Raw genomic sequence first — 25,685 nt, forward strand, 5'->3', positions numbered from 1 at the left:
GGAGCACTGAAAAAAGTTGAGACCCGCTCAATTTTGATTTGTAGCACGTGCCCAGCATCAGTTTGCAGCTGTCACCATCGTTCCTGAGGCCTTCTTTTATTTATTTCAAGGGCAGAGACACACAAACTATTGAGGTTTAGCTACTCTTTAAGAGTGGGCAGACCAAGAGTGCCAGAGTATCTTTGTGTTGTTTTGTTTGTTCACTTACACGCACACGCACCCACGCACAAACTCACGCACGCACACACACACACACACACACACACACACACACACACACACACACGCACACACACACGCACGCTCGAGCTCACCTGCGCTGACAGTGACCGCCTCCACAAACTGCTCCCTCCAGGAGTGCGTGCCAATCACCAGCGCCAGGTTGGTCTTCTTAATGAGCTTGTCCACGGTGCTCTGCCAGTCAGGGGGAAAAAACACACTTCATTAGCAACCAGTTTACAGCCGAGGTCAGGGGACAGGGGTCACTCAGGTGAGACCGAGCTTGTTAGCTGTGCTGGGCGGGTCTGTCCCTCGAACTTCACATCGGAAACACCATTAGTCTGGTTTGGATCATACTTGGAGGCGCTTCCATTTTAAATAAGAGACCGCAGGAAAATGTGAGGTTGAAGTTTAAAGGTTCTTTATGTGACTTTCACAAGCACTAGACGTCACACTAGAACTCCAGCATCTCAGACCAAAACAAAGCAGCCACACCCCCCTCTTATATCTTACTTCCTCCCATTCAAGGTGTAGTAAAACACAGAGAAAGCCACCACTGAATACACAGTGAGATAAACAATTGAATAAAGTTATCCTTTTGTGAACAATGCCAAGTGATGAGGTGAGTACACAATGCAAGCAAGAGGATTTTAGTTAGTTATACATTAGCAATGTATTCATCTTCGTATGGTGATATCTCTCCGAACTGCCGCCAGTCCTTGTCTACAGTCTGATGATGAACTTGAGACACGACGATGGAGTTTTGAGGTGAGTGACGAGGGCTACGACCGGATTGTGTATCTGGATTCATGTGAAGATATCCATTAATAGAGAATTGTAAGAAGCTTAATTGTCGTCAGACGATGATAGCCCATGGGCACCGAGATTGCTCAAACGTGATTGGTCAATAGTACTACAAAGGGAAAATAAGAGTGCTTTTGATACCAAGATAGAAATTATTTTTAGCTGTGATGTGACCACAATGATCTTAGGACGCTCTGGAGGGAGTTCTCTAAAGTCTTGAGAAAGTAAACTTTGGGCAACGCACATTTTTAAGAGAAAAAAAAGGCAATTTAACAGGTGGAGGGATCCAATGAAAGATGTTATTCAGTTGCATTGTGGGTAATGTGGGAACAGTTGGCACATCTAGGCCTCTGTTGCTGGGATTTTGACCTTCTGTGAAAATACACTTCTTCATTTAAGATGTGAAATTACATCAATCTCATATATGTACGTTAAATTTGAAGCCACAGCCTGCAGCCAGTTAGCTTAGCTTAGCATAAAGAAACGGCTAGCATGGCTCTGTTCATGGGTAAAAGCACCTATTAAGCTCGCTAATTAACAAGTTATATCTTGTTTGTTTCATCCGTATGGAGAACAAACTCAAGTTAACTTGTTCCTCACCATTTGTTACAACTGCTCTATCAAGCCGTGCTGATCTTACGCTTTATTTGCAGAGGATTGGATTTCCTACACTGAGACCGCGTACACAACATTTGTATGGGAAGAAACCGGGCAAACTAAACTTTTAAATTGCTTTAAAGTAAAAACAACAGTAGAAATACTTTGCTGTGATTTGCCTTTTGAAGAGAAGCACTCTTCAGTCAAATTAACAACAAAATACAAACATGAGCAGACAACACTACCTTCCTACCAAACAGAGGACCTCAGCATTGATCTCCGATCCCTATTACACAGAATTGCATTATTTCCCCAGCTGGTTCTCACTACCCGCAAAGCATAAGAGACAAGGTCAATTGTAATATATGTCCACGAGGGCTCTATTGACTCCCAAATCAAACAGAGGATGAGAATATTGAATTTTGGAGCGATGATGGGACGGCGGGCTCTCATTCATCTCTTATGTTGACGTTTTTTGTTTCCTGCTCATTTTGCTCTCTCCAAACAATCTATGCTGCTGTCTGTTTTTTAGTTGGCTCAAAGTTAGGCGAGGTGTTTGATGTGTTTTGCTGAATTCATTTGAATGTTATTTAGGGAAAGTGTGAAAGAGCACAAGAGGGCTTATTAGGGCCGAGGTTTCCCAAGAAACACACACAGACACACACACACACACACACACACACACACACACACACACACACACACACACACACACACACACACACACACACACACACACACACACACACACACACACACACACACAGGACCACAGTATGTTTTACTTTATGTTTTTTCATTAATTCTTTTGAATCTTTGAAAAACCACAATGTCATTTACATACATGAGTGCTGATCACAAAATAACTTGCAGTAGTTGCTTATATTTCAATACTTTATTCTGTGCTTTTTAGACAGACAGTAAAAAACAGCACTACACTTCCTTCAGTGCTGCTGGTAAAACAGCATGCGATTTAGTTCCCAAAAAGTAAACCGCTCATAAGGGAACTTTCCTTAATTAAGATTCCGTCTTTTCTATTTTCTTAAGAACATTTACAACAGATGGATTAGCGATATAGTATCCTTGTGTGTTGGACCTTTTGTGTATTAAGACTTACTGCTATGCCAGTAAACTGAGCTCATTTTATTGCCTGCTTTTATTTGCTTTAAATACTGAGCCCAGTGCACGTTTCAAATATTAAGATTGCTGGCAATCCGCTTACTACGATTTTGCTGCACAGAGGAGCTTGGTGGAAGCCCGAGAGGCTGACGGAGCGGGCGCTCTGTGCATTGAGTCCCGGGTTCAGTAGTGTGAGTGAAAGTGTACTGGTGGGTTATATTGCACACCCCAAGCTTTACAATCTGCTGCATCCAGTGAGCCGGCCTAATATGGGTTTGAATTATTGAAAATAATCCCGGGATCAAACCCAGTTCAGTCATTTTATGGCCACAACATCATTGCCCCAAACAGGACCTACAGTGCAGGATCACAAGTGTTAATATTACATACGTTAAATACATTAGATGTTCAAATTTTATGTGTGGTCTTTTTATTATGTTAAATTAAGAGTAAGTATTACAGCCATTATCTATCTTTTGTTATTCTGGTTCTGCAAATACTTACATTTGAATATATTGTATGTACGAAGAGTTGTAAAGATTATTTTGGCATTGTTTATCTTGTAATATATTTTTTTAAATGAACGGTTTAGCACTGTGGTTCGGTTAGATAGCACCGTACACACAGATTGGTGCCTCCCATTGCATGAAGCCAGTGGGAGTTTGTTTTGAAAAGCTAAACGCAGACAAATCTGGTTTAAAGCACCAAATTATTTTTCGTTTGACGAAAACACGTCTCAAATTTTGGAAGTAATTGCGTTTATTTTCTTTTAATAAATGTTTTTACTTTTGGACCCTTTAAAATGCTTTGGAGTTATTAGAATTGCTTGGATCATGCAGCCACCATCGCTACCATGCATAAGTCTTCCACACGTTTATCTTCAGGACATTTCAATCCCTGAATTTGAAAAAGAAGCACAAAACACAAAGAGTGGGAACCATGTTTTGAACTTGAATAAAAGAATGAAGTACCTTGAACTCATACGACTCCTCAATGACCACCTCCAGCCGGCTGTGCTCCCCCAGGATGGGCTTCCCCATCTCAGCTATCCTCCGGGCCTCCTCCTCCTCTGAGCTCATCTGACCCTCCGCCCCCTCTGTGGGAAGGAGACAAGGAGGAAACCAACAGTGAAACTCAAGGTGCATGTCACAGATATTCACCAAGCTCCATCGCTATCAACAATAGACGGTGAGTCAGCATTTTATTTAGAGCTGCACCCCATCAACACATGAAATATGTACCCCAGTCGGTGCGTGTGTTCTCACACAGCGTGAGACGGGGACATGAGAGGGGATGACAGATGGATGATATCTGTGTGTGTGTGTGTGTGTGTGTGTGTGTGTGTGTGTGTGTGTGTGTGTGTGTGTGTGTGTGTGTGTGTGTGTGTGTGTGTGTGTGTGTGTGTGTGTGTGTGTGTGTGTGTGTGTGTGTGTGTGTGTGAGGAAGCAGAAAAACAACAACACAGGGACATTAACAGATTAGAGAGGTGGATCCACACAGAGCAGGTGTTTAAACACTAACGTTCAGTTGGTTGACAGACGATTGATATTCATAATCAAACAGAAAATATTCTATTAAAGGTTTAGGTTATAAACACAGGCTGGATTTGGTTATTTTATGTGTTTGAAAAAAAAACAAACTCAACTGACTGTAGGAGCTTCGAGAGATTATTGCCAATTGTTTGTGAAACTTTCTTTCTGACGAGTTGGAAACATGACATCTGATCTGATCATTCCCTGTTTCCTGTTGCTGCAGAATTGTTTTGGGGTCCAGCGTGTTTAAGACGCCTGCTCCGCGTTTGGACAGCTAGAGTTAAACATTACACATAGTGGATTCTATAACCTGTCCAGAAAATAAACTTTTCAGTTTCATCTATCTATCTATCTATCTATCTATCTATCTATCTATCTATCTATCTATCTATCTATCTATCTATCTATCTATCTATCTATCTATCTATCTATCTATCTATCTATCTTCTATCTGTATCTATCTGTCTGTCTGTCTGTCTGTCTGTCTATCTACTGTATCTATCCATTCATTCATCCATCTATCTATTTATCTACCATCTATAAGATAGATTTTAATTCAAACATATAAAACAAATATTATAACAAATCAAGAATCCCCAATAAAATGAAGAATAAATGTACAGCAAATTCTAAATTATCTAAATCAATAAATAATATAAATATGTCTGTTGCACAAAAAACATTTAAAACTACTATTGTCTATTGTGTCTGTCTGTGGAGAGAAGGAAGGGCCAGGAGAACCAGAAGCAGAACCAGGACTTTGTCTGTCAGACCCTGTCTGTCTGTCTGTATTCAATATGATAATTTATCGTGTTTCAATGGAATCGTATCGCGATGAAATCGTATATATCGAGACACCGTAATACACATTTACATTGTATGAATGATTTCTTCAAAAGTATTGAAATATTTTGCACTAAAGTTCTTAATTAAATGAGGAAAAGATTATTAACTATGAGTAATTAAGTATTTAATTCACACAAGGGTTTATAAAACCATGTAGTTATGTTATATAGGCTATTTAGTTATTGATTTAACTAGAAAACATGCTATATCATGATATATATCGTTATTTGAGATGGTAGAAGATCACATTGCCAAGCCTATTTTAGTTCAATAAACACATCCTACACTCAATGTTTTCATTCTTTCTTCTGTTCTCTTCCATTTTCTATTACAGCCAAGCACACTTTCCATGTAATCACATCAGAACTCAGGTTTTAGAGTTATACTCCCACACACAAGGCTCCAAAATAGTCATGAAAAGCAATATCACATTTAAGTATAATATGACGTGTATGATAAAGCACAGCTCTGGCGGGTTTATGAGCCACTCCATTTGGGCTGTCAAAACACGGCGATCCGTCTGCATCAGAGCGAGCCAAGAGTGTGTAAAGTGCCGACTCATCTGTAAGTGTTTCTTTCCAAAAACTGTGCTGTGCTGAGAATCGGCGGGCTAACTTCTACTGTGATCCAAATGTAAAACAAATAAATACCCATTACTCTCCCGTAGCAAAGCTAAGAGAGATGCCAAGAGATGTGAGCCGGGCAGTTACAAACTGCTGTACGGGGAGAACAAGCTGAGCGGCTGTTTAAATGTACTGCTAATGGAAATAAAGGACTCCTTTAGATTTAAATTTTGCTACATCTAAAAGCGATACATAATTGTTTTGTCTTTGACAATAATGATATTCATAGGAACATCGAATAAGTTTTTTAGTATTAAATACATTTCACTGTTATTATTACTTACAGGAATGGTGCCCTGGATGATTACCGGACTAGAAACCGATAAACCTATATCAAGCTATAAGCCGGTATAAACATGTTGTTTTTCCCCAATGCAAGTTTAAGAGGCCGAACTGCTGTGCTGGACTGTTGTACATTTTAATATTTGGTTCTTTTTCTGGCAAATCAACGGGGGCAAAGCGCTGAGTCAGGCTGATATATATATCATTCTCTTTCTGAATGTGCTGTCGCTTCAATGTGGGTTAAACTGCTACTTCCAAAATATCTCAGATGAAGAATGGGTTTGTGTTAATGGAAAGCTCGAATCAGCCTCTGAGTTAGAGTTGAAGTTGATTGAGCAGCAATTATTTTAATATCCGAATGATTGTTCATGATTTTTCCAGAAGAAATATCAAATGTTTCCTAGTTTCAGCTTCTCAGTTATGACGATTTGCTGTTTTATTTCTTTAGAAACTAAAGAAAGACTGTTGGTTGAACAAAACAAGACACTGGAAGACATCACCTTAGACTTGCAACAGACATTTTTCATTATTATTATTATTATATAGAAAAGAATCTGCATGTTAAACTAAAAATAATGAAAACAATCCACTCAAATCAAGCTTGGAACTTAATTTTTAGGCGGACAGAATAATTAGATGGTCTCACCTTGGCTGAGCAGCAGAGCTGTGAATAGAACGGGCGGGGAGGAAAAAAAAGAACAGTGAGTCATAGAACTCGTTCAGCCAGCAACATCTAACAACACATCAAACTCCACTGTACGCTCGGATGAAAGCACAAACACAAAGTCAGGGTTTAGAGAGAGTTCCTGCATGCATCCCTTCACTGTAAGTGTTTACCATTGACAAACAGCCTCTCTTCTTCTCCCTCCATCTGACAGCTGGGGTTTTTAATCTCTGAGTTAATAACACGCTGCAGCAACGGAGTCTTAATGCGTCTGACTTCGAAGAAAATCTCCTGAAATTTAAATAAACACTACTACTCTCTCTCTCTCTTTCTCTCTTTCCATATTAGAAAGAAAAAGGGAGGCAGCTCTGTGTTTGCAGTAAATCAAAGGATAGGTGATGGGTGGATGGATGGATGTATACATGTGTGAGTCTCTGTGTATAACTTTATTGATCCCCGTTTTTGGGTGAAGGGGGGCACTGAACAAAGGTACACAGAAAAAACCCACAGAATAAACAAACTGAAATAGCAAGTTTGTAGTAGTTTCGATTAATTTGAACTTCTTTCTTAGCAGTGCTTATTCAAATATGAACCCTTGTATTCATTAACACTGTTTCTATTCTATATCACATTTGAAGCAGAACGATTAACCCAGAGAAAGGTTTTATAGTTAGAGCTAATTTGAAATATTTCAAAACTGGTAACCAAAGCAATTATACTGTTACTGCTGAATGTTCAGATAGATCTGCTGCTCATGTCCAACTATGTGAACTTCAGTAGTTCATCAATAAAAAACCTGTACTGAGAGAGGTGCGGTACTCCACATGTTTATTTTAGGATTGCCCAAAGCTCCAGGATTTCTGGAGGAATGTTCCAAAGGAGATTAAACAGGTGTCGGGTATTTCATTTACTTCAGAACCAACACTTTTCACAGTGGGAATACTTCCTGATAATATGAAGGATAGAGAGTTAATTTATTTACTGAGAATTCTGATCATAAAGGGATAGTTCAGGTGTTTTTAAAGTGGGGCTGTATGTGGTACTTATCCATAGTCAGTGTATAGTCAGTGTATCAGCACAGCAACGTACTGCTGTGGAAGGTGGGCAGCAGATAAATGTATTTACTTGAAAAATAAATATCAAACTTAGTACTGAAGCCGTCTTTTTAAATTAAAAAAACACAATAAAACAAACACCAATGTTGCTGGTCTTCTGCTGCCTAGATCGGCCAGTTTCTTTGTTTTAATGAGTGACTTTTGTAAATCCAAACTATGGAGAATTAATTCATAGCCCAACATTTCTAAAACACCCCAACTATCCCTTTAATAAAATAAAGCAGCTCCTCATAATTCAATGGACCAAAAAAATAAAATCATCACAATGAGTAAAAGAAATCATGCTGGGTATATATACACACCTGAGATTCCTCTCTTAAGCCAGCGCGGCTCCTCCAACACGATGAAGAAGTTTTCATGTTTTTCGTATTCTTCATCATCAATTATCCTCACCTGGAATGTCTGACTGCAAAAACACACACAAGCACAGAAACAAAAGAATTAATGACAAACCTAGTAGTATGTAGTAGTAGTAGTAGTAGTATGTATGCAGGGGAGCATCTATACTCACTCACACTGCACACACTTAATGAAGTAAAGCATTTCATCAGGAGGTGATGTACACACTAAGACACACACACATATAGAGTATAGAGCTGCCCGCATGGTGGTCTCCCTCCTGTTGTCTGACGGGGACCAGCTGCTGTGTGAATCACAGCAGAAGGAAGCCGGATGCAGAGAGAGAGAGACGGCATCAATAATTCAGTCAGAGGTGAATAACCAGGAGAGAACAAAGCTGAGACTGAGAAAAGGTTTGAGAGGACAGATTTTGAGATGGATGATAATACAGATTTTGTTGGCTCATGACTAGATTTAGATATGTGCTAATTTCAATGTATTGGTGCTGCAGGAAAGAGTCCCAAAACCAAGAAATGACTCAGTGTTTTTGCACCTCCAGTTCCCTCGTATCAAAGTGGATTGGTTTTTGAATGGGTGTTTTGGTTACATACCACCGACCCTCTGATTGGAGAACTACCTTGCTCTCCACTACGCCACAGCCGCCCCACACATCCCCTTCATTACCAGCTGGTCAATAACTTTGTCACTGGTTGTCTAGACAGCACTGAATTAGGGTTGATGAGAGTGATCAAAAACAAGCTCAAAGAGTTGACCCAAGGGAAATCGCAGAATTTCGAGCCCATTCACATTACGAAAAGTAATTTCATTCATTATCAGGGGAATAGAACATATGGAGCGTTAATGCATTTCTTTCCCTTAACAAAGACTTCCTTCACAGCTGCTTTGGGATCAGCAGTAGAAGACAAAGAAGGTTGTGCAGATATTCTCCAGGATGCAAATGTATAAAAATGTAAAAAAACTTTTTGGGATTAGTTAAGTGTAAAGAAACCAGTAATTCTAGTTTGACTCACGTGGTCTGGTCGTTTGTGAACTCCAGCTCTCCCCGGGCGTCCTCGTAGTCCTCCCCGGACTTGGCGGTGCCCGACTCGGTGTGGTATGGCAGGATGACGGTGCCACGAGCACCGGAGTTGCGCACCACCGTCACCTCCATGGTGCCAACGCTCTCGCTCACTCGCACCATGCGCTCGCTGAAGGTGAAGATGCCGGCGTGGTCGTCGTCCAGGATGGTCACAGTGGCGACCAGGGGCTCGACCAGGCGACCTTTGGGGGCGGCGCCCGCCTCGTCGCTCTCGAACATCCCCTCCGAGTCGCCGACGCGCAGATTCAGCAGGCGCACAAAGAAGTGCTCGTCCTCTTCGAATATGTCGTCGTCGATTATCCCGACCTGGAGACGCCGAGAGACAGGGGGTCGTTATCTTAAGGCTCGAATGATCACAAGTTGAAAACTGTACTCTGACAAGTGTTGTGAAGTTTTTGGAAAGTCCAGTACCTTCCATCTGAGGACCCTTCAGAGTGTGTTTTTGTGCTTAAACTGTTTACTGAGGGAATAAATCAAGTAGCAGGTACAACTGATATGTATAACAGCCGTTTAATGTGTTTTGGTACAATGCATGCACGATATACACTATTTACTATGCAAAATCCTTTAAGTCAAGACACGGAGCTCCGGAGCTGATATTGAATGTTTTCTATATAAGACGCTAGCAGAATAAAAAGAACCCAATCCTGGTCTGGATGCTTGTGCTGAATACAGAGAAGAGGCAGACTCATAAATAGAGGCTCTGGCTGCATCTCTCATCTATATGAGATTGTTATCATCCAATCATGCCACCACGCATTAATCGACAGGTGGGTGCTCCCAAATCAGATCAGGTTGGCATGGTAATCCAATGAGCCAGTCCACGTCTTGCTGTGTGTTCAGAGTTACATTTTAGATAGTGTTGGCCACGATCCCTGGCAAATGTTGGAAGTTAGGATGGATAGCTGATGTTATGGCCACTTGGGGGCAGCACAAATACTGACATATCCCCTTTTAAGTTGATATGGTGAACTTGTTGGCAAACAGTTGTCTATTTACACATCAGGCAGTTACAGAGCAACAAGATCATTCATTAGGAGTCTTTGTGTTTGAGTCACCTGAATTTAAGTCTAATTTTTTTAGATCTGTTTTTGGCCTCCACCGACTCCTGAGGGAAATAGAGTGGTGCAGGAATGAGCCCTAAAACTTGTAAATGAGTCAGCAAACTGACTTCTGGTTCCCTCTTCTCAAAGTAAATGTTTTTTTCTGAATGGGTGTTTTGTTCGATGCCTGTAATAATGTCTGCTGTAAAAACAAGCTTAAACCGGCCCTATTATGCTATTTTCCGGGTGCATATGTTTTATCTCAAGTTACATTTACAACATGTTTACATACGTAATCCGCCTTGTTTTTCTCATCCTGGCTGTCCTGCAGCACCTTTTTTTCTCATCCTGGCTTGTCCTGAGTCAACCATTTCAAAAAAACTATTCCTCTGGAGCTTGACAAATATGCAACAGGTCTCAATGGGTTTCAAACCCAGGCCTCCTGGGTGAGAGACTGCTTTCTTAACCACTCTGATATGTTGTTTGAAGCCGGAGTTTTAATTTCTGAAATGCTCGACTTCAGGTTTTGACCGTTTAGTGCTTGCATTATAGGGCCACTTTAACTCCTTCAAACAGAAAAGTCTTTAGCTTACTGGTGGTGGCGTGAAGTCTGCCCTGATTCTGGCAATTGTCATCTTTAAAAATGATAAAAGTGGTGTTAAATGTAAAGATTATCTTGCTGAACAGTATGTGTAAGAATCCTGAATGTGTGTTTGCCCATTCTCATTTCGATCAAAAAACATTGTTGTTATTCCTCTGGAAAAAGCTTTTGACAAATATTGGTTTAGGTTTCGGAAAAACCAGAGGGCAGTGAATGGCTGCTGTACAGCTTGCTGTTTGGTTACTCACTGACCTTAATTTATGTTTATTATAGTGCTAGAACAATAAGTAGTTTACCAATTAGATGGTTAACAGCAATTTAATCAACAACAAATTTGAGAATTGACTGATCGTTTGCTTTATATTTTATAAACAAGCTTTTTGTGCCTCTCTGAATATCTCAGACTCTATGGATGAAACTAGCAGTTTGAAGACATCATCTTGGAGCGCATGTGATCAGGTCTTTCTCATATTTTTTTCATATTTCATAGATTAATTGAACCCATATCAATTAACAAACTTGTGTTTGTTTTATAATTAGCTGTTTCCTGTCTGTTACTGATGGGGTCAATCTGCCTACTTGCTGTAGGATTTGGCTCACATCTTCACTACATCAGAGGACGTGTAGCGACAATCAATTTCATTTTCATTTCCTGCACAACCCTCCATACATGGCCAACCTTGAAGAGGCAACGTTTGGTTGTTTACTAAGAGGCATTGCATGGCGGGATGTCGCGATCCGGTCTCAAAGATGGGTATCGGGGCCAATCGAGGCCGACCAGATCTTGTGTTTGACGTCAGCTGTCACTCATTTGTTTGTCCTAAGAATTATGACTCTTGGTTACAACAAAGAGTGCTGGCTACAAAGCCTTTGATTGGTTCTGTCAACCCGATCGCTTTTTGTTTAATCAGTAGGGGATAGAGTCACACAGTGGAACAGAGTGAGACATTCAAGTTTAATTGGTTTCCCCACGGCTCACTTCTTACACCGTGATAGATGAAATCCACTGGTATGCCGCTGAAATGGATGACACTCACCTTTTTAATGTACTCACTAAGCGTCTCTCCATCAAATCACTCAGAGTAGATGAGCGCATTTATACTGTGTGTTCATGTCCGGCCCTCTTCCTGCTTCTTTTACAATACTCTTCAGGCTCTTGCATCACTCTCTCCTTCTTTTGATTACTTACATCAAACTTTGAATGTGAGGAGAGGTTTCCCGGCTTACCGCGTCTTTACCTCGGGCAATAACCCTACATGCATTTCATTCACACAGCGTAGTGCCCTTTAAAAAAGTAATATTCTCGGTTTCTTCAGTTCAGATTGCAGAGGAAAAGAGACTGGACTGTAATGAAAGACGGAGGACCGTGAAGCAGCTCTCTCGGACAGTTAATCTCACTCTGCACCATCTTTTCAGATAAGACCCAAAAAATATCAATCGTGGTGAATCATTTGAAGTACCAGATTGTTTTTGATCTTAACTTTTTCTGAATTGTTAATAGGATTCCCTTATTCATTATTCTTTAAAAAGCATTACATTATTGGGTCATTTTGTAGGTATTCAAAACTAAATTCCCTCCTCGTGGTTGTAAGCCTAATTTCTTATTTGCTTTGGTATTTTTGTCATTTACAGATAAGCGGGGATGAATGCTGGGTAATATGTGTGTTGATGTTGTCCTCTGTCAAGTCTCTATCAGATCATTTGAGGAGACAATATGATGATCTGCATCATAACTAGTAACTGCCTGAGCCGGGGCCGTCATAACTATCTTACACCACTGGCCCTTCAGGAAGAAGCCTTTTTATTTCTAAGAGTGAGATACAGTGGAGGAGTAGCAGATAGTAGCAGTAGTAGTATTAGGGGTATTATTTTACTGGTGGAACACATAGCTAACTAATTATCAGCTGCAGTAGTATCATTTGATTTTGAACTGGTCAAAGCAGTCAACAGGGTGATGAGATAACAAAGCTGTAGAAGTATGACCACAATAAAACAATGGAACAAATACATCCAAATTGGTGAAATGTAGAAACTGAATATATTAAATCATATGAATAAATATATATAATCAAAATATGAATTAAAAAAGGATCAAATAAAACAAATAATACAGATCAAAGAACTAAACTTGAATATTATTAGCAAACATTGCAAAAGACAGGTGGGAAAAGTACGTTTTCTCCCTTTATTTGATATGATATTATTAAGATTAAACATCCTGTATCATAAAAAAGCTGTGTTCCACACCCACGGGGGCCTTTATTGGCTCATACAGTAGACACCAGCTAACGTAGTAGCAGCAGAGATTAATAATAGTTGGATAAGTAACAGCAGTATCCTTCTGTCCTCTCCTTCAACCTCAACTTCTGTCTCTCCTGCTTGGACTCTCATTATTCACAGCTCTTGCTTTCATCTCCTCGGATATCTTTTCCAGATTTAACAGCCACACAGCAGCCTGTTTGTGCAGCTCTATGAAGTACAACCGTCTCAATCCAGTGTGTAAATCCATCAGTCTTCTGTAATTTTGAGACGATATTGTGTTCACACTCAGAGGTAAAGATGCATTACTTTGAGCTCAGAGCTTTTGGGATGACACATTCACTCTGTTTCATAATGAATATGAAAGTCTGCTTCTTCAAATGTCCCCACAGGGATCATTAAAGCTTCATCTCATCTCCAAAAAACAAAAATTTATATTTTACTAGTGTACCTTACTGTCTATTTAACCCAAACCTGACATTATGAAGGAAAAAGTTACGTTTACTCCGTCACATGTACTAAAGTGACTGCTTTGAGTTAATTGGAGTAGTCTAAATGCAGCACTTTACTCTTACTTGATTAGATTTGGAGGGGAAAAAAATCATTACTTTGACTTGGTTACATTTGGATACATTCATCTCTATTTTAATATTTTATTATTTTGTTATTTGAATCTCTAAGATTTTTTTATTTAAATAAATGTATGTTGAGTCACTATCTATCCCTGAAGGAGGTAACACAATAGTGATTGAACCTTTGGCCCACTGATACAAGTATTGCAATATTATATATTTGCAGGATGTGTGGTGACATTCCTGAAAAAAATGCTTTTTATCCATTTTATCAACCAAAAGATTTAACAATGCACACAATTCTGAAAAATAGCGTGTCGGTATGGAATTATGGACGCAACCCAAAAACTGTACTCTGAGCACAATTCCTTTGTTTTCACTCAAATAGAAATTCAACTGAAGTCTCAACTGAGACTGAAATCTTAATGATTGGCACTTGAATGCATTCATGATCCATTAAGAGGCAGTTGGTCAGCTTGTGCCTTTCACAGTGCTGTCTGGTTATGCAAAATGGCTGGTCCCAGGTCAGCTGGCACAGCAGTGAGTCACAGCCGGCTTGTTCCACACGTTTTAGATGAGAAAAGAATGAATGAATGGTATGAAGAGTGCTAGCAAAAGATATATTTACAGACAAAGTAAGAGCCAGTGTTGTGATTGCTGGTCTGTCAGTACATCAGAGAGCTGTGGTGGCAATGAGTGTGCCTGTTGTGTAAATGTTAATACGTTGAATTATACAGACGGTATATCATGCTTCAAAACTACTACTCATGCTGTCGTAATATTACATAAATATTCAAGCTAACATTCTGCTTTTAACTAGTCGCGCTTTGTGTAGCCTGATAAAGAGGGACAGAGAAGTAGACCAAAATATGCAGACGATGATGACGCAGCTATATTTTACGTAGACATAACTGATACAATGTTTCAACCACAGGTGATCTTCCTCAGGCCAAAGTAAAGAAGCCTGTATTTAATAAGTGATTAATGACAAAACATCACAGCATTATCTTCTAATAAGTCTAATTTATTTCTCTGATTTGAGACATTTTCAAAAGGATAATAGACGGATTCGTCCACTTCTCTAATCTTATTGTCTTCATGTGAATGAAGAGAACTGGATGAGATCCGTCTGTCTGTGATGGACACTGGGACTGTTTTTATCTTTTGTATTATCTCTGATGTTACTCGCTACTAAAGTCTTTTCTTTTTTGTAAACACTTTTGTTCTCTCACTCAAGTAGGTATTTTGATGACTATTTCTACTGCTACTTAAGCACTTGAGTACATTTTTATTTTGCTACTCTACCCTACGCTGTGAAGGAGAGCAGAAAGTCCCTGAGAAGGACATTTTAAAGTGTGTTGTGTTTGTGTTCAGTTACGGGTTTTAAAAAGACAGAACAAAAGAGAGACAAAATGAAATAGCTCTCATTAAATAATGAGTCTGTGTGCGATTAATTTGATCAATATTTGGTCTACGTATCAAATGGAAACGACTAAATATTTATGCAACACTCCTCTTTTAAAATATCTGTGGTGACACTGTGTTACTTTAGTTCCCTGCAGTATCAGCTCTTGCGATGCTTATAGGGATTCCATTAAAGCTGCAGTTGGTAACTTTTCTAAAAAATAACTTTTTTGTCATATTTGCTCAAACTGTCGCTGTATTGTGACAGCAGTACGTGAGAGAGATAATCCGTTAAGAACATCAGGTTCCTCTGCCTCGGTTTAGTGCTCCTAATGGGATTCAAAATATTATATTATAAGAAAAACAGCCAATCAGAGCAGAGGAGTCTCTAACGCAGCTGTCAATCACTGTCAAACTAGGCAGCTTTGATCAAATATGAATCACATCACTGCGTTGTCTTCTTCTCCCCCTAAAATGTTGTCAGAAACATATTTTTGGTGAACTGTTTAGCTGTAAAATTAGAATATTTGTCACCCGGCCACCATGTTGAAACCATCGAGCCAAAACCAAGCACCGCGGACAGGCCAGAACTAACCGTCTAACTTGTCTTTCAGGTGGTTTGTGGTGTCTTTATTGCCCCCTACATCTATGGCCTCCTCTGCTATTCACTCACCTTGATCTCTCTGCGGGTCTCTCCGGGTTTGAACACCAGCGTTCCTTCGCTGTACTCGTAATCCGACCCGGCGTTGGCTGAGCCGTCCTCCGTCCTGTAGTCCACGTAGAAGGTGTTCTCTCCCAGACCCCCTAAACAGCAGGAATAAAAACTGAATAACACCATGACACTTTCATTTAACAGTTCCATGGATCTGACATAAAAAGAATGACTGCATCTGTGTATAAAAATGAATTAAAATAAGATTTACTCTTTACAATTCAGTTATATGAAGAGACTCTTTTGCACTGAGAAGATTATAAAAAAAATACATATATATTTTTACACGCTGATTAAACTCTCCTCTGATCTAAAATGAAAATTCTACTTGTTATCGTTTCAACTTTACTGCTAGTAGTTTCTGTTGTTATGGAAGGTAGTTGCAGATTAGACCTGAATATGCCTTTACTTTCAAAAAATGTACTAAGTAGACATGTCCATCACTGTGGTAAAGTAGTGAAACCGTCTTTAATCCTGGGGTGAAAAAGTACATTTACTCAAGTACAATATTTCTTATTACTTTTTTTCAGCTTCTTTATACCTCTACTCCTCTGCTACATTTCGTAGGGAAATATTGTACTTCTACTCCACTACATTCAACTTGCAGATATAGTTACTCGTTATTTTTCGTTTTTTTTAATCAAAAACTTAAAAAATATCATCCCATATACGTGTATAATACTTTATTATAGATTAAACAAAGTATTAAACAACCCTACAATAAATAAAGTAACTCAATTAAGATTTTAAAAGCAGGACTTTTACATGAAGGGGTAGTGTGGTGTGTGTAAATAAAAGTCATCACACTGCTGTTATGGCTTGTTGATTCAAGTTCACATTACAGAAAAAATTATCTGAAGACAGATAAAAACATGTCATTGAAATATTAACATTGATTTGAAGAACACCTACCGTGGCAGACTACAGCCAGTGTCAGAATGCCACAGTTCTCCATGCACTGACTGTGGGCGCTTTCGAACGAGATGCGGCTGGACACTCCCAGGTCTTCTTCTTCTGGCGCCTCCTCGTCGGTCACGGCTGTGCGGCGGGCGTTGTCAGCTGCGTGCCTCTTCAGGACGTTACCGGCTCCGATCATCATGCGGGTCGCCTTGATGGAGACAGACAGGGGGAGGAGTTTTAAAGAAGAAACAAGTACCTCATTCTATTCACATTTGTTGTCTTTCTTTGAAAACATTCACATCGAGAAATAGACAGGAATTTTTTTATTGTGTAACGTGTCACCAGTGATGGAGGAAGTATTCAGATCCTTAACTGAAGTAAAAGTACTATTACCACACTTTAAAAATACTCTGTTACAAGTAAAATACCTGTATTGAAGATGTCTCCTACATTCATGTAAAATCAGGTTGTTACTGTTGTAGCTGGTCGGAGCTCATTTTGAACTAATGATTATTTTCATTATGCTATTGGCATTACTTGGCTCTTTATTAGGCTATAACCTATTTATAATTCGATCTACATTAAGCTTTTTATTTACTGTACTGTAGTGTACTATAGTGTATTTGAGTTGTATACATTACAGTCATTTGTGCAGTAGGATACTGTAACTTGTAAAACGTTTAAAACAGCAGTGCTGTATTCGGTTTGACGATTCAGTAAATAGCTGTTTATTTCATTACTTTATATTTGTGTGATGAATGCACAAAGGTCATCAAGATGGTAATAAGCAAGAAATAAATGATTAAATTATATTATGACATTACAAAAGGTTTCCACTATATACATCAAAGTGTTACAATAGTTGTTTCATCCATTATCATAAACCATTGTAGTTCCATTATGAGCAGAGTCAGAAATGAGTTGCAGAAATTCATGTCCTTGAACGACTTAATGTCCTTATACAGGTCTGGTTCCCCTCAGGGACTATTTATAAATAACGTGTGTGTGTGTGTGTGTGTGTGTGTGTGTGTGTGTGTGTGTGTGTGTGTGTGTGTGTGTGTGTGTGTGTGTGTGTGTGTGTGTGTGTGTGTGTGTGTGTTACCTGTATGCGGTAGAAGGCCCTGCTCTTCTGTTGGTGAAGTAGTGCGTAGTAGTTGGCCAGCTCCACCAGCTGGTCCAGCTCTTTGTCCGGATATTTCTGCTTCAGCTCCTTCAGGATACGAATCACCTGGAGGACGAGACCAGAGGACACACTCATGATTAGAATATCTAAACCACACACACACTGACGGGAATGCTTGGCTGTTTTATCTACTGCTCTACAGCTGGGAGGAAGGTCGGAGGAATTTATGCTTCCAGCTCAACAACAACTTCCTGTAAAGCTTGAACTTCAAAAGTCACATATTTTAACTTCTGATGAACGACGGCTTGGTTTCATGTTAATGGTTGAAAAAAAAATCTCAAACTTTTTAAGCTATTTAAAACATTTAAACAATATTAAGATGGAGAAGTGCTCACTGGATAAAAGGAAGAAAGTTTCACTGCTTGAATACAAAAAAAAGTACTACCAGCTGATTTAGACAAAAGTTTAACTGCATTCAGGATATTCAAAGGCTGAGTGGATTCAGAAAACACAAGTTAGGATCATCTATACATGTCTTATTTTTATTAACAAGCTGTTGTACAATTGCATAGTATCTTAATTACAAAAAATATAAGGAGACTGAAAATGAACCATGTTCTCATTTATGGCAAACAAAAGCTGATGCCAGCCTGACTTTTGGAATAATTTAACAACAACCGTAATGATGGCAGAGCACTCGGCCGCAGAAAGAGAGACACCATGTGTCCTAACAGCAAGCATAGCGTTTCTTCATGTAAAACCACGTTTGAGAGAGATGCACCAAATTCCACCAACAAACAGAAAGAAGTAGTGGAACCCAAAATGGATTCTGGTTTGTTTCTGCTGACAAACTCTATCATTTTACAGTTACACATTTCCCTAAAATAGTGAATCCAGTAACATAACCTTGATTAAAATTCGAACAGTGCTGCCTACTTTGACTGTTTGATCTGAGTTTCACCAGCCTGCTTGCTTTGTGATCGACCAACGTAATTTGCATAACATTGAGTCCTGATTATGCAAATTCAGATACACGGTCAACGGTCAGTCAACTCACAGAGACGTATCCATCATGCAACTTGCGGGTCTGGATCTCCTGCTCTCCACAGAAAACAAGTAGGATCCATCAACGGATTTGCTGGATCTCCAACCTTAACCAAGGCTCTCCTCCCTACGAGGGCTTTATCGCTCCTTATACTCCTCCTTTTACTTGCACCATAACTACGCCCACCTAGAGGCCATAGTTCGGCTCGTGGTGCCACTGACCGAGCTGTTGTTTCAGAGGACTGAGAACGGGCTGGTATTCCTGTATGTCAGTATACAGGCTTAAAAAGAAGTTCTGTTTTGTCATAAGTCAGGTTTCCATCTAAATGTAATGCATATCTTAACAACATTTTCTGAAAATCCAAATGAATGTTCGGCAGCTTGTGTTTTGGTAGTGGGAATGTTTCTTCCTCTGTGTCTCGTGTCTCCTCCACCTCTCTGACCCTTATTACAGTATCTTCGTCTTCGTCCGTCCTCTCTCCTCTCCTACTCCCTGTCGTTACCTCTCAAACCCCATTTGCCTCTCCTTCTTCCTCTCAATGGTGAGACAACTCATCTCTTTTCAGCAGGCTTTTAACAGGATTTCTATGTGAACTGAACCATAAAGTCGAGAGGAACATAGTTTACATCCTAACTGCTATTGAAAAACACGAAACAAGGCTTGGATCACTTTGGAAAAATGGAAATCTTAACTGGAACCATTCATTGCAGCTGTAAAACAGCCCCAACGTTTTATCAGCCACTTTTAGTGTCTCCTGCAGGCAAACAATCCATTATTTTGCACTCCGATCATGTCATAATCTCAGAGGTAGAAATCGCGTTTTCTATGTTAACTGCATTTTTCACCGACACAAAACCCTGTGAGATGAGATTAGAGACTCATAGCAGAGCACAATCGGCAGTGATAACAGCGCCTCTGAATGCGTTTTACAGCCTGCATGTGAATTAAAAACTTTCTTCCCTCTCTTTGTCATTTCACCCTCTCCGTTAACAATCTGATGTTTGAAAATGTTGATGAGATTTTCTGCACAAACCAGTGCTGTGTCTGGGACATTTTAGCCCTTTATGGGTTGAGAAAAGGGGTGGGAGTATTATGGGTATTATGATTTTTAAGGGGAGATAGCAGGTTAACAATATATGCTACATAGAAGTGGTGCACATCATCTGAAAGATGGAACCCTGAAGATTAATATGGCAGCTCAGCACTGTTTATTAAATAATCTCTAGTCATAAATCTGACATTTTTATCACTCCAAAGAAATCCCTACAAAAGACCGCATTTAGACCAATTCCTTGAGGAAAAGTCATGCTCTGATTTGGTCTCTTTGGTCTTTAATAAGAATGTCTCGTGGCAATCTGCAGTGTTTTATCAAATAATCATGTTATGTCAAAAAGAAACATATATTTCTAGAGCTGTCAGCGTTTCTTTGTCTCACCTCTTTGCGGCTCTCGTCCAGCTCCTTGCTGCTCTCCACGTTGACCATGGCGCTGTTGGAGTTGGGCATGTTGCCTCCCGCTCCGACGTTATTAGACACAGCGCCCGCCGTGCCGTCTTGGGTCCCGCCCCCGCAGTTCTCGGCAGGCACCACGGCGCCCCCCCTTGGTGGGAACTTGCCGTCTATGATCATCTCCATGCCGCCCTTGTTGGGTGTCAGGTCCCCCTCGGTCTCCACGACGATGCCGTGGCGCTTGTCGGCGCGGTAGCGCTTGCCCATGTACTTGTAGAAGAGCAGGCGGCGGTCGGCGATCCAGGCCAGAAGGACGCACACCGGGAAGAACAGCAGGGTGACAAGAGCCTCCCACACCTGAAACACACGGATTCTCCTTAATATCTCAAAGATCAGAGTAAAAAAAACTTTACCTCTGAGATTGTAGTGGAGTAGAAGTATGACGACACATAAAATAGAACTACTCAAGTAGTACAATTTATTCAAATTATTACTTGAATAAATGTTCTTTGTTACATTCCACCACCGTGTTTCAGGAGACACTGAAGTTCCAGTCAGTGCACCACAACCCTTTCTTTAGGTTAGAAGACAATGATGTTGTACAGCTATAACTACACTCAGGCAAAGAAAAGTGTATTTCCATTTTTGTAGTATGTTTCCATTTTTTTTCAACAGGTTGACTCAACCTGAGACAACCAAGATGGATCTCTCAAAACCAGGACCATGAGAAAAGCCTTTAATTAATTAAATGCATTGCATTCAGTTAGTCATACGTGGGTGCATTTTGCACAGTGATACAACTATAGCAGCGATAGAAAAGAAATAGCAGAATCAGAGGCGAAAGCTCTATATTGTATTTCAGTATGTACGTTATTATTATGTTAGTTATATGAGCAAACAAGGAAAGAGACACGTTTATTTAACTAATATAATTTTAAATTCAAACTTATCCGAGATGGAGACATTTAACAAATTAAGAATTTAAATTTAAAATACAAGTCCGATAGTATTTTAATATATAATTCAACATTTTCTGTTTCTGACACAACAAAAGTGATTCTTGCCAAAGCAAGGAGCATTTTTGCACTACCACCTGATCTGTATGTATTGAATAACTTTCTTTATGTAAGAAAGTTTATTTGGGACCAAATTACCCAAAAAATGGACGAATGTCTCACTGTAAAAGTAAGTGCCACTCTTTCTGAGTCGGTCTCACCTGTACGACGCCCGGCGACATGACGGACAGGATGAGGTAGAGCCAGATGTAGGCGAAGATGCTCCAGAAGGCGGTGATGAAGAACACCCTGAGGTGCTTGATCTTGCGGGTCTGGCCCTCGGGGATCGTCCAGACGCAGATGCCTATGATCACGAACATGTTGAAGGCGGCGCTGCCGACGATGGTCCCCGGTCCCAGCTGGCCGGCTTCGAATCCGTGACCGCACACCTGAAGTGAGAGACGTAGCGAGTGTGTGAGGTTTGTCGTAGGACGAAAAGTGCAGAAACAAACTAAACACAGAGTTACTTTTCAAACACTCCTTAACAACTGAGCAGTGGTGAAAACGAATAAGCTGTCTGATGTTTATCACGCATTTTAACAACACGCTCTCTGCAGAAGATATTATAGTTATACAGATACAACTGAAAAATAAACATTTTACTTTGGAAAAAAGAATTGAAACATGATGAAGATGGAAGGAGCTGGAAAAAGGAGCAGGATGAGAGTGCAGACGGCTTCAAAGAATCCGCATAACCTCCTGTTATGGAAAGACACAGTAGTGTGTGTTTGTGTGTGTGTGTGTGTGTGTGTGTGTGTGTGTGTGTGTGTGTGTGTGTGTGTGTGTGTTTGTTTGTGTGTGTGTACCTCTATAACAGACAGCAGTATCTCCGGAGCGCTGGAGCCGAGAGCCATGAGTGTCAGATTGGACACTGTTTCGTTCCAGATTCGAACCGTCGCCACCGACGTTTCCCCGTTGGGCATGGTGATGGTCACCTCCTTCTCCTGTTGGCCCAAACACAAAAACCTACTTTTGACTAACTGTACACCAATTCACTGAATGAACACGAAGTCCCTTCACATGTCCGGTTATTTTGGCTGATTGCACCTTTTACTCAGCTGGTCCAAACTATGCAGGTGTTTAAGTCAGGTCACCAGATTCATTTTGTCCCACCAAACCATCCAAACCTTACCTTGGTGCCATCAAGCTATCAGGAGAGTATGGTTAAACAAACTACATGTGTGGGGTAGTCACCCACACATGGAACCCAGGTTAAAGGAGCAGCGTGTAAGCTTTAGAGACATCTAGTGGTGAGGTTGAAATTGCAACCAACTGATTACCCCTCCACTCACCCCTCCCTTTCTAAACGTGTCAAAGAACTAAGAGTGACTTTTGGAGCTTGTGTTGCACGATAGTTAAATTGGGAACGAGTTGCCAACACTGGGTTCGGTTTCCTGGTTGGATAATTGTTTTTTAAATCTAGTGTACACTTGCTAGCAACACAAGATTGTCAACCATAGCTTTAACTAAAAGACGTCTTTCATTTGAACTCAATGTTGACTTTATGGTGTACGTATTCCCAAAAGAAGTTATGTAACTCGATGCACAAAAAAAGCACAAATTAATTATTTGTTTCTGTAAATCTGTCTTTATATCCATGCCTCTGACTTTCAACTCATATATCATGATTTGGTACATCGACTCCCCACCTACTTGTTTTACCGGCAGTTTCGCACAAAATACACAAATACAGAAAGCATGTCACGGGACTTGTGGCGGTGCTGAAGTCAAAATACGTATTGTTATTCATAATATAGCGTAATTCACAAGCTCACTGTGTGCTTCATGCCCACAAAATGCGCTGGAATTACTAATTACAGCTGTTAAAGTGCTGTCTGATGTCAGGGTGAAGCGGTGAAAATATAGCATACACTAAAACTGATACAGATCTTTTTAAGGTGGGCCTTTTAAGGTGGCTAAAATTTTTATATGCACTTTACCTTACCATCAGACAGCCCTTTCCTACGGGGAACTGAAGCCATCATACAACCCCACCTCAAAAAATCCAACCTAACCCTGTCCGTTATTTACAAACCATTTACAAAATTTAACCTTATTAATAAGTTTCCTTGGTAACCTAGGTCACTGCTTTTTGGTAACAGCTGAATGGGCGTTTGTATTTAGCGACAGAACAAAAACAGAATACCGATGTTTGTATGTTAAATATCAATATGTTTAGCTGCACATTTTAAATAAAAGTTAGAGAGATAGTTGTATTATTATTTTGTCTTTTGCACACAGCAGACACATGGCTCTTGTCGTTTGGGTACCAGGCAACTGTATCTGAGGATACAAACAGAACATGTTGTTCCAGTCTCTTTCCCCATTGTATGTTTGAATTTAAAATGTTACATCTGATCAAACCTACACTGTTACTTCACAAAGGAACATGAGAGTGTCCTGGCCAACGTAACGACACTGAGTTTGGATATGGCTATTTCATACAAATATTCAAATTTGTTTTAACAAATAATTGCATTAAAAAACGGGAGTGAGTAATTTCTGCTGTGACAATAAACTGAAACATTTTTAGCATAAACGTAACAGCACTGGACACTTGAGCCAATGTTTACATTGTACCTAGACTGTGGCGACACACCAAAGTATATTTTGTCCCGCCATAGTTTCATAATAAACCAAAAATATTTTTACACTCAATGTCTGGGCTGACTGTAGTTATATAGAAGGTGTATCCAAACTTTTGACTGGTACTGTAGGTCTGGGCTGAGCCCCCAATGTTTACAACGTCTGGCTACGCCACCGGTTTGAAGAACAAAAACTACACTAACAAAAAGATTACTAGTATTTACAGTTAAACAAATGAAGTGTTTTGCGACCCCTCGAGGAGTTTTCATAATTATACTTTCAGAAATACTGTGTCGATGATTGGTGCTTGCTGAAACTGTAAGGAGCTCCTCTATATTCTTCTGTCTGATTCCTGTGTGAAGGTACTGTAAAATAGTAAATAGAAATCTTTGAAAATATCTTGAAAACCTTGCCTTTACAGGCTATACGAGGGTAATACTTTTGCTTTAATTCTGTCCCTTGAACAATAAGTTCTTAAGTACAGAGATTTGTATGGCAAATTTAGATTCAAACAACTTTTCAAGGATACAAATTTGTGAAAAGTGAATATTAAATAAGCGTAGAAACAATTCCGATGAACACATCTAGCTTTTGACTAATAAAAATGACTTTGGGCAAATCAATTTATTGAAGAAATAAGAGATGAATGGATAATGAAAATAATCCTTCTTAACTATCTGGATTAATGTAAGCTTTTAAAAAAATGTTATGGTCAAATTAATTTAAATCTTAAGTGAAGGACAGCATTTAGTTTCCATTATGTTCTATTTTCTAGTTTCTAAAAAGCAAGAAAAATCACTCCATTAACTCAATCAGCAGTATGAAATTCAGAAGTTGCTCCTAAGATTCATCCATGGTCTCTGCAACCTTCCCGCTACTCAACTACACCGCTCATTTATTCCTCCATTCACTCGTTCTTACCTGGGACGTGATGACCTCTATGGACGCCATGAAGCGGTCCGCTATGATGGACACTCCCAGGAACATGTACATGAGCGACGCAAAGTAGACCACCGCTCTGGCCACCTGTTCGCCGAGCCCGGGCCCTTTGGGCAGCCAGACGGGCAGCAGGATGCCGGGCAAGCACTCCGTCACTTCATCGCACTTCTTATTCTTGCCACCCACGGTGCCGTTGCCATAGGACGCCGAAGGCGGGAAGAAGGAGGGGAACATGGAGGGAGAGACCGCTCGTAACTTTGGGTCGCTGCTGGGGTCGCTGCTGGGGTCGCTGCTGGGGTCGCTGCGCTGGGACTCCGGCTGGCAGGGAGGCAGTGGGAGGAGGATCAGGAGAAGGACGAGGAGGCAGGGAGCGGGGGAGGCCAAGAGAGACATGGCTGGCGTGTGTGGTTCCCACCAGAAGCGGGAGGAAAGGGTAAGGCAGAGGACAACGGGATTAGGCTGAGGAAGAGGGAGATGGGAAGGGGGGAGACGCTGCGTAGGCCTGAAGGTGGTGCGACTAGCTCACCTAGAGGGGGGAGAGAAGGAGAACACAAAGGGAAATTAGTTTTGGTATCAGACTGAAGACACCTTTTAAATCCTAGTGCAAACTTCAGAGGAGTGGACACAAAGAGGACTGGCTCTAGATGGAGAGAACTGAGGCATATTGACTGTGGCAAATTGTAACTTAAAAAAATAGGTAAAACCCAAAATACCTATGGATCCAGCCACAGAAACTCAAACCTTTTTAGTAGAAACATAA

The 25,685-nt window shown here is 40.3% G+C and overlaps 1 protein-coding gene across 1 annotated transcript in view; it reads right to left on the reverse strand.

Moving 5' to 3' along the window:
• Positions 1–25,318, reverse strand: part of slc8a2b (solute carrier family 8 member 2b) — a 29,318-nt gene extending 4,000 nt beyond the window's left edge. Inside the window, exons 1-12 of the mRNA XM_054623524.1 lie at positions 24,908–25,318; positions 22,207–22,344; positions 21,562–21,789; positions 20,334–20,702; positions 17,833–17,958; positions 16,743–16,938; positions 15,792–15,922; positions 9,172–9,545; positions 8,104–8,207; positions 6,669–6,686; positions 3,711–3,835; positions 315–414 (exon numbers count right to left, since the gene is read on the reverse strand). Of these exons, the coding sequence (XP_054479499.1) occupies positions 315–414; positions 3,711–3,835; positions 6,669–6,686; positions 8,104–8,207; positions 9,172–9,545; positions 15,792–15,922; positions 16,743–16,938; positions 17,833–17,958; positions 20,334–20,702; positions 21,562–21,789; positions 22,207–22,344; positions 24,908–25,318 (2,320 nt within the window). The remainder of the gene's footprint in view (positions 1–314; positions 415–3,710; positions 3,836–6,668; positions 6,687–8,103; positions 8,208–9,171; positions 9,546–15,791; positions 15,923–16,742; positions 16,939–17,832; positions 17,959–20,333; positions 20,703–21,561; positions 21,790–22,206; positions 22,345–24,907) is intronic.
• Positions 25,319–25,685: the final 367 nt, after the last annotated feature.

Source organism: Anoplopoma fimbria, chromosome 1 (genome assembly GCF_027596085.1).
Source record: "Anoplopoma fimbria isolate UVic2021 breed Golden Eagle Sablefish chromosome 1, Afim_UVic_2022, whole genome shotgun sequence".
In the NCBI taxonomy this organism is placed as follows: Eukaryota; Metazoa; Chordata; class Actinopteri; order Perciformes; family Anoplopomatidae; genus Anoplopoma; species Anoplopoma fimbria.